We start from the raw sequence: 12,504 nt of genomic DNA, 5'->3' as shown, positions 1-12,504 counted from the left end.
ATTCAGGTGAAGTGCTGAGAGCAGCACCTGGCTTCGAACAAGAACTCAATCAAAATTAACTATCGTCGCTAATGATGTTTGTCCATGCTTTTCCACTAAGAAATTGCTTCATCGTGTGTTTGCTTTTACGTTCATTTCTCCTTGGACATTAGGAGCTCCTAAGTGTCTTATTTATCTCATGCATCTCTGAGCCTAGAACTGTGCCAGGCTCAATAAAAGTTTGTAGGGATCTTTTTTTTCCCTTTTATCCTCACCCAGGGTTATAGTCACTGATTTTAGAGAGAAAGAAAGGGGGGGGGGGGGTGGAGAGAGAGAGAGATGAGATCTTACATCGATCCATTGCCTCCCATATGAACCCCAACTGGGGATCGAACCTGCAACCTAGGTAAGAGCCCTGACCAGGAATTGAACCCACAAACTTTTGGTGTCCAGAACGATGCTCGCACCAACTGAGCCACCCAGCCAGGCAAGTTTGTGGTTTTAATTAAAATATTTACTCAAGTGTGTTACCTTGCAGGGGTGATAGAAATGCAAAGAGGGTAGTGAAATAAAAACAGGTGAAACCCGAGTCTCCTTTTCCTCTTCATTATATTATCTTTTGTTTCTCCATAACAACCCCTCAATTTTGCTGCTGTCCATAAAAGTCCCTCTGCTGGGAAATGGTTCCAGCTGAGCCTCAGTGGAACCAGCGATTCTAGTCGCCACACACGGTTCAAGCTCAGTGTTGATATCACCTGGGCCCCCACAGGACCTAGGTATCACAGAGGGTACACAGAAGGCCATAAGCGCAAGCAGGGTGAGCAGATTTATTTGAGAACTCTACAGTATGGCCTCCAACAAGTGCCTCTTGACATACACATACACCAATAATCATAACAGTAAAAACAATGACACCACCATTTACTGAGCACCTAGTATACACTATGCTAAACACTTCCCTATATTACCACATTTAGCCACCCAAGAAAACAAAGTGTGTGTTCTGTTATTCTCATTTTATCAGGTGAAAAAAAATGAAAGCACAGAAAAGTCATGATGAGCCCCTTGGCTTAAGATCATACCACCAGTAGTAAAATGTTGAGATTCAAACCCAAGTACATAACTCTCCAAAGCTCACTCAGGTAATCACTCAAGCCTACCATGGCCTCTGGCCACACAGCCCGGATCGGAAGCACAAACACCACAGTACTAGTTTTCTGCAGGGCAGAGTGCTGTCTGTGTACCTCCCGTGCCCCTGTCTTTGTCCACCGTCCCCAAAACATGGCATGGCAGCCCGGCATACCACATCTGCTTTTTACCTGTCCCCAGTACCACATCTGCCACACTTAACTCATGCTTTAAAATGTGACAGCCTCTGCTTTGTAACTTATGCCCGAGGACATACTCTTATATTATTTCCTGGTGGAACAAAGGTATTAAAGCCACAGGTCTCTGCAGCAAAGCATGTATTGATTCAATTCTCATCAATAGCCTTGGCAAGATTAGACTTGGACTTTTAGGCCCACTCCTTCCTTTCCCTCCCCCTTTCCTGTAATGTATAACTAGTTGGAAAGCTGGAAAAAAGACAGAGAGGAGCTGGCCAGCTGCATGTGCCTCACTCACCACAGGACCTGGAATTAAGAGGAGGAATCCCAGGCAAATAAAATGACAGATCAGGTAAAGCAGCATCCTGTTCATTTTTGAATCAGCTTTGAGAAAATGAATAGGTGAAGCCGTTCAAGTCAGTGAGCGTATGGAGGATTTTGGGGATGTTGGATACAGCTACCACAGATCAAAGCTACTTCTCTTGGTCAATTGATAGTTCATTTGGCTGCTAGAATCCTAATTTCTTGTTCAGTAATTAGGCTTTTAAGGATATTTGCTGTTTTCTGACTAATCTATGTAACTTCTTCTCAAGTGATTCTGCATAACCATACTACTAAAGGCATATGCAAGAAAAAAAAGGGGGCAGATTAACCTGAATCTAACTAATAATGAAAATTGGAATGAAATCTTCAGAAATGTCAATGTATAAAAAACAAGAGGTAGAAGGATTGTTCTAGATTAAAGAAAACTAGGAACTAACAACCAAATGCAGCAAGTGCTCTTAGATCGTGGAAGGAGAAAGAAAACAGTCCTAAGGGACATTATGGGGGCATGTGGGAAATTTTGAAAATGGGTTGCATATTACATAACATTTGTATATCTAGTATATTCTTGGATATGATAATGGCATTGTAATTATGCCAGAGAATGTCTTTATTCTTAGTGAGTACATGCTGGAGTGTTTAGAAGTGAAGTGACACAAATATCTTCCACCTAGTTTGAAATGATTTGGCCACAACAACAACAATACACACAAACACACATGCACAGTGAGAGTTAACCAAATGTGGTGTTAACCATTGGCCAACACAGGTGAAGGTTACAGAGTCTTTCAACTTCTCCATAAATATAATACCTTTTGCCCTAGCTGGTTTGGCTCAGTGGATAGAGTGTCAGTCTGTGGACTGAAGTGTCCCAGGTTCAATTCTGGTCAAGGGCACATGTTGGGGTTGCAGGCTCTATCCCCAGTAGGGGGCGTGCAGGAGGCAGCTGATCAATTATTCTCTCTCATCATTGATGTTTCTATTTCTCTCTCCCTCTCCCTTCCTCTCTGAAATCAATAAAAAATAAATAACTAAAACATAATACCTTTCAAAATAAAAACTTGAAAATAAAGAGGGTATAGTACTCCCTTGTTAGTTCACCCCCCCCCAATCAAATGCCCTTGTTAGTTCACACCCCCCCCATCAAATGCCCTCACCCCTACACACAATCATGCAAGTAGGTAAATCAGTGCCCCTCTCAGAGTAGGACCTCTAAATTCTGATTTGGTGTAAGTTATTCTGCTGGGCATTTCTTCATGTCGGAAAGTGCAAAACTAGATGCACGGGCTTTGTGGTCAGCCGGGCTAGGGTTTGGGATGTGGTGAAGCTACTTATCTGCTCTGAGGCCAGGGTTGTTATTTACCTGAGCTTGGGTTTTCTATATTGTGATAAAATAAGAACATATTGGGATATAACATAAGGATGTAGTATAGGATATTCAGGATTATAATAGTTCTTTATGATCAGGGAGTAATTGAGATAATATTAGAGATACTCAGGTGACAAACATTTTAGTATTAATAGTTGTGTATTTATATAATGTATATTTAAAGAATAATTAGGGCATTGGGATTCCCTATTATAGCCCAGGATAAAGCTAAAGCAGTTAGAACTTTGAAGAAAATATAAAGACAAATATTAAGTAAATAACAGATGGTATGTAGCTTTCGCAAAAATCATGAAGGTGGTGTTCAAATAACTGAAGTTTGGAGGATTCTGCGAAAGGGAAGATAATGTGCTTACCACCCTGCCTGGCACCTAGCAGATGCTCAAGCTTTGTTTATAACTACCACTGAATTCCCGTAGGGGAATTCAGAAATTATGGTGTAGGACTTTTCTTGAGAACCAAGAAATTGCCTAATAATGGAACCCAGAAGGAACAAGAATTTATGTAAAGCACAATGTTTCAGCTTTGTAAGTCCACCCAGACTAGGAAAGAGGAGGGGTGAGCACGAAAGGAAGGGTCAGAAGACCTGCACCCTCACTCTGAATGTGCCCAGGAATCACTGTGCGACTCAGACAAAGGATCTGGACTCAGCTTCTCACCTGGAAAGTGAAGGGCTTGTACATGAAATAGTTTTCTTATAAAATGTCTAGTAATATAAATAAAAGATACTTTTACCCCTTTTCTCCGATCTCACATTCCCCCTCAAAAGATCATCCTTTTATGTTTTTCAAGAACATATTCTATGAATTACATACAACATGCATAAATCAAAAAATACTCAGATTTAAGACCTTGAAAAACATTAATGAGAGTACACAACTTCCTTTGTCGTTTAACAATGTCAATGCATGGCCACATTGTTCATTTTAACTGCTGCATAGCAGCTTGTATGTATCTGAGGTATATATCATGATGCATTTGAACCTATTCGGCTATTTCCCATTGAATGACATTAGGTTCTTTCCATAATTTTTGCTATCACACTTATACAAAATATCCTTATATATGGCTCTATATGCCTGATAAGGTTTCTCTAACGTGGTTCGAAATGTAATTATAAGTTGGAAAGGATGAATGCTCTGCCCCTTTCTATGTTTTTGTTTGTTTGTTTGTTTGTTTGTTTTTATAGCTACAGGGAGTGGGGGGGTGAATAACCCATAACTCTAGGTTCAACTAGATGAAAATCCTGAAGTATTACCTGGATATTAGTGTGGATTATGATAAATACTGGTTGATGCCCCTTGTATAAGTTTTGAAGTATTTTTGTACCATAGCAACGTCCAGGAGCTCCAATAACTCTTTGTTATTGCTGTCTGATTTTACTTCTCTCAATAGCATAAATGATTGTGTTTATCTCTTTTTTGTTGTTGTTGTTGTAATATATGTTTATTGATTTCAGAGAGAGAAAGGGAGAGGGAGAGAGAGAGAGAAACATAAATGATGAGAGAGCATCATTGATAGGCTGCCTCCTGCACACCGCACAGTGGGGATCAAGCCTGCAACCCAGGCACATGCCCTGACTGGGAATTCAGTCGTGACGTCCTGATTCATAGGTCAATGCTCAACCACTGAGCTGCGCTGGCCAGATTTTTGGTTCTTCTCCTGAAAAAGCTATCCCCAACTCTTTTCACCATCAGCAGTGTAAGGGAAACCATGAATGACTCTCACAATCTGGTATGAATGACCCTGCTGGGAGCACAGGGCTCACTGTGAGTATCAAGGGACAAGAACCAGCCTGCGGAGCCTGCCAGAAGCCCAAACTGTAGAGTGATAGTAGATGGGTAGCTGACCTTGCCTCGTGTTTCCCAGCCCTGTGTCTCATTCCCCACAGATCACCGGGACCTTGGTTTTCACTGTCTTCACTGCCGTGCTGGGTTCCTTCCAGTTTGGATATGACATTGGTGTGATCAATGCTCCTCAACAGGCAAGTGAAACATTCACAATTCAAATCTCCTTTTGGCAATTTCTGTCAATGACAGAAAGATATCTGTTCCTTGTACAGGGAAATGAAGTGTGTCCACGTGGGAAGAACATGGGGTGATCCCAGCCTTCTGTCAGGTATCATGTGTGGTTCCAGAGCTCAGAACGTGGCTTTGATACCTCATCACTTGATAACCCTCAGAAGAAAGTAAACAGCAATAATTCTTGATCTTTGACTCTGACATTTGCTGAGCTCACAGAAAACTTTAGTCAGAATACCATGTGCCTTAGGTTATCTTTTTTAAAGCTCAAAAGTTTATTTATTGCAGCATTCATTCAGACCTCTCAGCCATACACAAATGAAAATATCAGGGAATATGAGAAAGCCATAGCAGGCTATGTTTCATTCTGTGCACAAGCATATCGAGCACCAACTCACTGTGCATCAGGAACTTTAACATGTTCTCCCCAGTTTCAGCCTCCCAATAGTCTACTCACACCCATTTCCTGGCCAGATTAAAACCATTAGAACAGGGGTCCTCAAACTACGGCCCGCGGGCCACATGCGGCCCGCCGAGGACATTTATCCGGCCCGCCGGGTGTTTTTGCCGCCGCTGCCTGTCCTGCTTAGCAGCCAACTTAGCAGTATGCATAGGAATTTGTTCATAGTTTGTTTTTTAAACTATAGTCCGGCCCTCCAACGGTCTGAGGGACAGTGAACTGGCCCCCTGTTTAAAAAGTTTGAGGACCCCTGCATTAGAAGCACTAACATTAAAAAGATTCTAGTTCTTCCCTGTACTCCTGTCTCCTATAGATGTTTCAAAGTAAAATAATACAAAACATTTAAATAATAGTCAAGAAGTCTAACAACATTTGGATTTTCTCTGTGATGATCATTTGGATGAGTTGTTTTTTTTTAAATATCAAACAATTTCTTTTTTTTTTTTTTCATTGATTTTGTGCATCTCTACTCTGATATCCAGTGAATGGACAGGAGAGGGATGCCATTTTTCTCAGTTCCCACAACCTGTAACGAACTGGGGGAGAGGGGGGTCCAGGAATTGACTCCCTCTACCCTAGTTCAGACTGTCAGGTCCCTTAGTGTGGAATTGATGTCTTGTATCACCAGTGCCAAGCACAATGATTGGTGTAAAGAGGGTGTTCAATACAGTGTTTAGTGAAGCGGGGAGAGACAAAGAAAGAGAAAGGGAGGGAGAATGGACGCTGCGGGGAAGGCTGGCATAAGGTGCAAGTACAAATATTTGTTAGGTGACTTCTACAAATCGATCATATTTCATCTGCTTCTTTTACAACATTAGACTCCAAGGAAAATGTAAGATCGCTGTAGAGTGTGAATGTGTGAAATGTGTGCTGGCCAGTCAGTCCATCATCCGAAATGAGTCGCTCCTTAGACCAAAAGATGTGCTCTGGTTAGGTGCCACACATCTTCATGAGTGTGGCAGGCCTTGCTGAGGTTGAAAGATTTAGGATACAACACTGTGTGGAGTGGGGTGAGGATGGGAGGGGGCTATCTATTTTCTGTGGGTGATGACATGTGCCAATTTAGCAGGTTTCCTAAAATTTGGCTCAATATCACCATAATTGGTAGAGCCTCTTTTCCTGGAAGACTATTTCAAATTCTTATTTAAACCATCCATTTCCGTCTTAGAGGGGAAATTAATCTAAGGTTTCCCTCCTTCAATCACAGACCTGAAGACCAGGATTTCCCACTGGCATCTGGCTTAGTGCCCTCTTTATAGCCACTTTCTTCTGTGTTTAAACAGTGTTACATTAGAAGAGTCATTCGGGCCCATTAGTTTTTATTAGCAGAAGGACATTTGGAATTATTTTAGGGTATTTGTAAATCACACCTTTTATGATTATGAAGACTATATATGCCCATTGCAGAAAGAATTAGGAAAAAAATCACCGTAATTATTCTACCACATAGAGTAAAATGCTGAGAACATTTTGGGTATTTCCTTACAGCTGTTTTTCTGTATAGGTTATCCATATAGCATGAACTTCTAATGAGGCAAATGTCTTGGTCAGACTTCTTGTATAACATGTCAATTGCTTCCCTTACTTAGCTGATTTTTTTGCAACCTAGGACTTTGCCCTTGACTAACCAACCTAGGGTCGCTGCACTCCAGGTCCTTGTCAGAGATCCTTGCAGCTCAAAGTTACTGAATAGTGACCAAAAAGTCATCGGGAGGAACGGCATGGAAGGAAGATAGCCTGAAAGTATAATTTACTCAATTATACTTTCCTATGATTATTGCCTCTACTGGGCCACTTTATAAAGTATGGCTCTGTGAAATTTAGTTTTGAACATTGTTCATTCTGTTACCCACTGAACTCTGTGAGGTTCTATAGGTCTCAATGCCTTCTCAAGGACCACTGAGGTTTTCTTAATCTTTGGAATTTATCAGTATACACAACTAGAGGCCAGGTGCACGAAATTCGTGCACGGGGAGGTGGGGTGTCCCTCAGCCCAGCCTGCACCCTCTCCAATCTGGGACTCCTCGAGGGATGTCCGACTGTCCCACTGGGATCGGGCCTAAACGGGCAGTCAGACATCCCTCTCACAATCCAGGACTGCTCGCCTGCCTGCCTTCCTGATTGCCCATAACCGTTTCTGCCTGCCAGCCTGATCACCCCCTAACCACTCCCCTGCCAGCCTGATTGATGCCTAACTTCTCCCCTGCCAGCCTGTTTGCCCCTAACTGCCATCCCCTGCAGGCCTGGTCACCCCTAACTGCCCTCCCCTGCAGGCCTGGTCCCCCCAACTGCTATTCACTGTAGGCCTGGGTCCCCCCCATCTGCCCTTCCCTGCATGCCTGGTCACCCCCAACTTCCCTCCTCTTCTGGCCTGGTCCCTCCCAACTGCCCTCCCCTGCTGGCTATCTTGTGGTGGTCATCTTGTGTCCACATGGGGGCAGGATCTTTGACCAAATGGGGGCAGCAATCTTGTGTGTTGGAGTGGTGGTCAATCTGCATATTACTCTTTTATTAGATAGGATAGAGGCCTGGTGCACGGGTGGGGGCCAGCTGGTTGCCCTGAAGGATGTCCTGGATCGGGGGTGGGGGGGAGGGATTCCCTTGGGGTGTGGGGTGGCCTGGGTTAGTGGCCTGTGGTGGTTTGCAGGCCGGCCACACCCCCTGGTGACCCAAGCAGAGGCCCTGGTATCTGGGGTTTATTTATCTTCTACAATTGAAACTTTGTAGCCTGGAGTGGAGCCAAGCCTTCTGCTTGCTCCGTGGCAGCAGCCATTTCTGTTGGGACTTATGTATCTTCTATAATTGAAACTTTGTAGCCTTAAGCAGAGGCCTGGGCAGGCCAGGGTGTGGGGAAAGCTTGGCTTCCTTCATTGCCGGGAGCAACCCTAGCCTCCCGCTCTTTCCAGCTCCGTGCTGCCGCCATTTCTGTTTGGATTTGTTTACCTTCTATAATTGAAACTCTGTAGCCTTGAGTGGAGGCCTAGGCCGGCAAGGGCAGGCGGAAAGCTTGGCTTCCCCCATTGCCTTGGAAACCCAAGCCTCCCTCCTGCTCTCTGTGGCTGTAGCCATCTTGGTTGGGTTTATTTGCATATTTGCTCCTGATTGGCTGGTGGGCATGGCTTATGGGCGTGGCTTATAGGTGTAGTGGAGTGATGGTTAATTTGCATATTACTCTTTTATTAGATAGGATTGTTTTCTTCTACATGCTTTGGCTGCTAGGAAGTTTATTGCTCACTTCTAGCAAGGATATAGCACCGAGTGTTTGAATTTTGTGTACTAAATTTATTTTGGGCCTCATCTTATCTTTCCCAATTTTTTCCTTATATCTACTTTTGTGCTTCCATTAAAATATTTACATAAGTCCACTTAAATCCTCTTGTGCAGGGGTAACACTGGTGCAGATTTGTATCTTTTTAGCATGCAGAATATTTTCAATTTGAATAGTAGAATAAAAATATGTAGATTGTTTGAAATGTTTTTGTTTTCGCAGATAATAATAACCCATTACAGACATGTTTTGGATGTTCCACTTACTGACCGAAAAGCTCTCAACAACAATGCTATCGACAGTACAGAAGAAATGCCCAGAACCCCCTACCCAATGTATTCAACGCCAACCCCTCCACCTGAGGAAGAGTTTGTGGAAGATTCCGGCCTCATCACCATGCTATGGTCCCTGTCTGTGTCCAGCTTTGCAATTGGTGGAATGATTGCATCATTCTTCGGTGGTTGGCTTGGGGACCGGCTTGGAAGGTAAGCAAATTGCATAAGCAAGCAGAAACACAGAAACTTTCGTATTTGTGGTTTATTAGAATTAGTTTAGAAAGAAATCACCTTTCTTTTTGTGGAATAGTTTTTGATTGTTTTTTTACCACGTGACCCTATGAGTTAGATCAGTGTTGAACCAAATAATGGAAAAAGCTATTGCAGCAACCTGCTTAATTGTAGAGGTATTTACAGCAAAAGTGAATTTGGTGTGTATTTTTAGACAACTGCTTTGATTCTCTGGCTTTCTAAGTTATAAAACATATTAAGAACCCGCTGCACAAATGATTAACTCTAGAGCTCAATGGAAGAGCCAAGAGTGGAATTTTTAACCTGGGAGTCTATTGTTCGCTTCACCAAATTGCTCCATTTCTCAGACATCCAGTTTTTCATCTTCAAATTAGAATTTGGCATTTGGTTCAGTCAAGTTCTAAGATCAAGTCAATATTCCCCAGCCCTCAATTGCTCAATATACTTGGCAAGAGATTTATAGCTGCTGCTACTGCTATATCAAAGCCCCAACCAAAGATGAAGCCAGTGGTGTCTCCATTTCTCTACTCTGGTTTCTATTAGGTGTTCTGCACTGAAAACATCAGTGGAACTCCTTTACACTCACATTTTACTTAGTCATGTGACATGCTAAAGCTCTCTGGGTGCCCCCATCCCTCCAAAAGAAAATAATAATAAAATTAGAAAATCGGCTGATTATTTCTTTAAATTTGTTTTCTACTCTTTAAGTCTATCTTTTGTTTATTAATTACCTTTTTCTAGTGATAAAAATAATTATACAAATATGGAAAATTTAGAAAATTCAAAACCTTTAAAATGTAAATGATATAGGCTAAGATATAACTGTCTTAGTAATTCTGAATTACAGTTTGTTTAGTTTATAAAATTCCTACTTTAAATTATAATTTTATCTCTGGTTATTAAAATTCTGATAACTTCTTTCTCTTGTACTGGAGCTTTTATATAATAAGACTATAAGAAATTTCCTTAAGTAATTTCTTAAGTAGCATGGGAACCCAAGTTTTATTTTTGTCCTTATTTGAAAGGGACTTTCCTCTACAATAAAAGAAAATGGTCAGTTCCTCCCATTTTAATCAACCTACTGGTGTTTAGATTAATTATTTCTAAAATAAATAAAATTAAGTTAAAATTTAAAATATGGATAAACTAAGTCTTTTAGCAGCTACTGATGTTTTATACTTCTTCCCATCCTTGAAGAAAAAATGTAAGCCCTGCTGTCCCTCATTTAGAGACAAGATTCTGAGAGGTCCAGTGACTTACTTTATATATATATTTTTTATTTTATACATTTTCTTTTTTAAATAAATCTTTATTGTTCAGATTATTATAGATGTTCCTCTTTTTCCCCCATAGCTCCCCTCCACCTGATTCCCCACATACACACACCCCATGCCCTTACCCTCCGCCACTGTCCTCATCCATAGGTGTAAGATTTTTGTCCAATCTCTTCCCGCACCCCTCACGCCCCCTTCCCCCCGAGAATTGTCAGTCCACTCCCTTTCTATGCCCCTGATTCTATTATATTCACCAGTTTATTCTGTTCATCAGATTTTTTATTCACTTGATTCTTAGATTCACTTGTTGATAGATATGTATTTGTTGTCACTTTGTTGTTCATAATTTTTATCTTTACCTTTTTCTTCTTCTTCCTCTTCTTAAAGAATACCCTTCAGCATTTCATATAATCCTGCTTTGGTGGTGATGAACTCCTTTAGCTTTTTCTTGTCTGTGAAGCTCTTTGTCTTACCTTCAATTCTAAATGATAGCTTTGCTGGGTAGAGTAATCTTGGTTGTAGGTTCTTGCTGTTCATCACTTTGAATATTTCTTGCCACTCCCGTCTCGCCTGCATAGTTTCTGTTGAGAAATCAGCTGACAGTCATATGGGTACTCCCTTGTAGGTAACTAACTGTTTTTCTCTTGCTGCTTTTAATATTCTCTCTTTGTCTTTTTGCCCTTGGCATTTTAATTATGATATGTCTTGGTGTGGTCCTATTTGGATTCCTTTTGTTTGGGGTTCTCTGCGCTTCCTGAACTTGTAAGTCTATTTCTTTCACCAGATAGGGAAAGTTTTCTGTCATTATTTCTTCTAATAGGTTTTCAATATTTTGCTCTCTCTCTTCTTCTGGCACCCCCATAATTCAGATGTTGGTGTGCTTAAAGTTGTCCCAGAGGCTCATTACACTATCTTCATATTTTTTTATTCTTTTTTCTTTTTGTTTTTCTGGTTGGGTGTTTTTTGTTTCCTCATGTTTCAAATCTTTGGTTTGATTCTTGGGGTCCTCTAGTCTTCTGTTGGATTTCTGTATATTATTCTTTATTTCAGACAGTGTATGCTTAATTTCTGACAGGTCCTTTTCCATTTTTTTTGACATTCTTATTAAGATCCTTGAAGGTCTCACTAAGTTTTTCGGAGGTCTCACTAAGTTTCTCAGTGGTTTCTGGAAGATTCTTGAGTAGCCTTATAACTGTGGTTTTGAACTCTATATCCAGTAGTTTGCTTTCCTCCATTTCTTTTATTTGTGACATGTTTCTTTGTCTCCACATTTTGGCTGCTTCCCTGTGTTGATGGAGTGGCTTTGTGTGGTAGGTGAACTATAGGGCCAGGGCTCAGCCTCCCCAATCACCTGAGGTGGACACTCTTGGTGAACCCCTTTGTGGGCTGGGTGCACAGTCTTGTTGTAGTTAAGCCTTGATTGAGGCAAATTGGCTGTGAGGATCATCTGTGTCTATAATGGAAGAACTGCTGTGTTGCAGACACCCTTATTGGGCAGGACTTGCTTCAGTGAGGCTTTGGTGCTCACTGAGTCTGCCTCTTGAGTGTGTCACTTATGTATGTGAGGAGTTGAAATCTGGTGTCATCTCACACTGACCACGAGGTACACTGGCTCCTGGATCTCCAAGGAGGTGCAAGTCAGCTACTGTCTGAGGCCACCCAGCAGGAGTTACAGCGAGATCTACAGGTTTCTCCTCTTTGTTTGGGGTTTGAAAGTTTTGGAGCTCTCTGACCCAGCTGCAATTTGTTAGGTTAAGCTGTGAAAGGGCAGGCCATTCATATGCAAAAACCACTGCGCACCGCTAGGGTGGGTTTGTAAATTAGGTGGGGTGGGGTCTCAGGGACTCACCAGGGCGTAGCAAACAGCAATGGCTGCCAGTCAGCCGTCTCTGCGTCTCCGCGTTTCTGCGTCCCCGCATCCCACACCCCAGCGCAGTAA

The 12,504-nt window shown here is 41.9% G+C and overlaps 1 protein-coding gene across 1 annotated transcript in view; it reads left to right on the top strand.

Annotated features, from left to right (window-relative positions):
• The first annotated feature begins 1,587 nt into the window (after positions 1-1,587).
• SLC2A2 (solute carrier family 2 member 2) overlaps positions 1,588-12,504 on the top strand; it is a 28,120-nt gene continuing 17,203 nt past the window's right edge. Inside the window, 3 exon segments of the mRNA XM_028146609.2 lie at positions 1,588-1,656; positions 4,907-4,999; positions 8,987-9,249. Coding sequence (XP_028002410.2) covers positions 1,588-1,656; positions 4,907-4,999; positions 8,987-9,249 — 425 coding nt within the window.

This window comes from Eptesicus fuscus, chromosome 3 (genome assembly GCF_027574615.1).
Source record: "Eptesicus fuscus isolate TK198812 chromosome 3, DD_ASM_mEF_20220401, whole genome shotgun sequence".
NCBI classification, from domain to species: Eukaryota; Metazoa; Chordata; class Mammalia; order Chiroptera; family Vespertilionidae; genus Eptesicus; species Eptesicus fuscus.
This window is presented reverse-complemented; position numbering and strand designations above follow the sequence as displayed.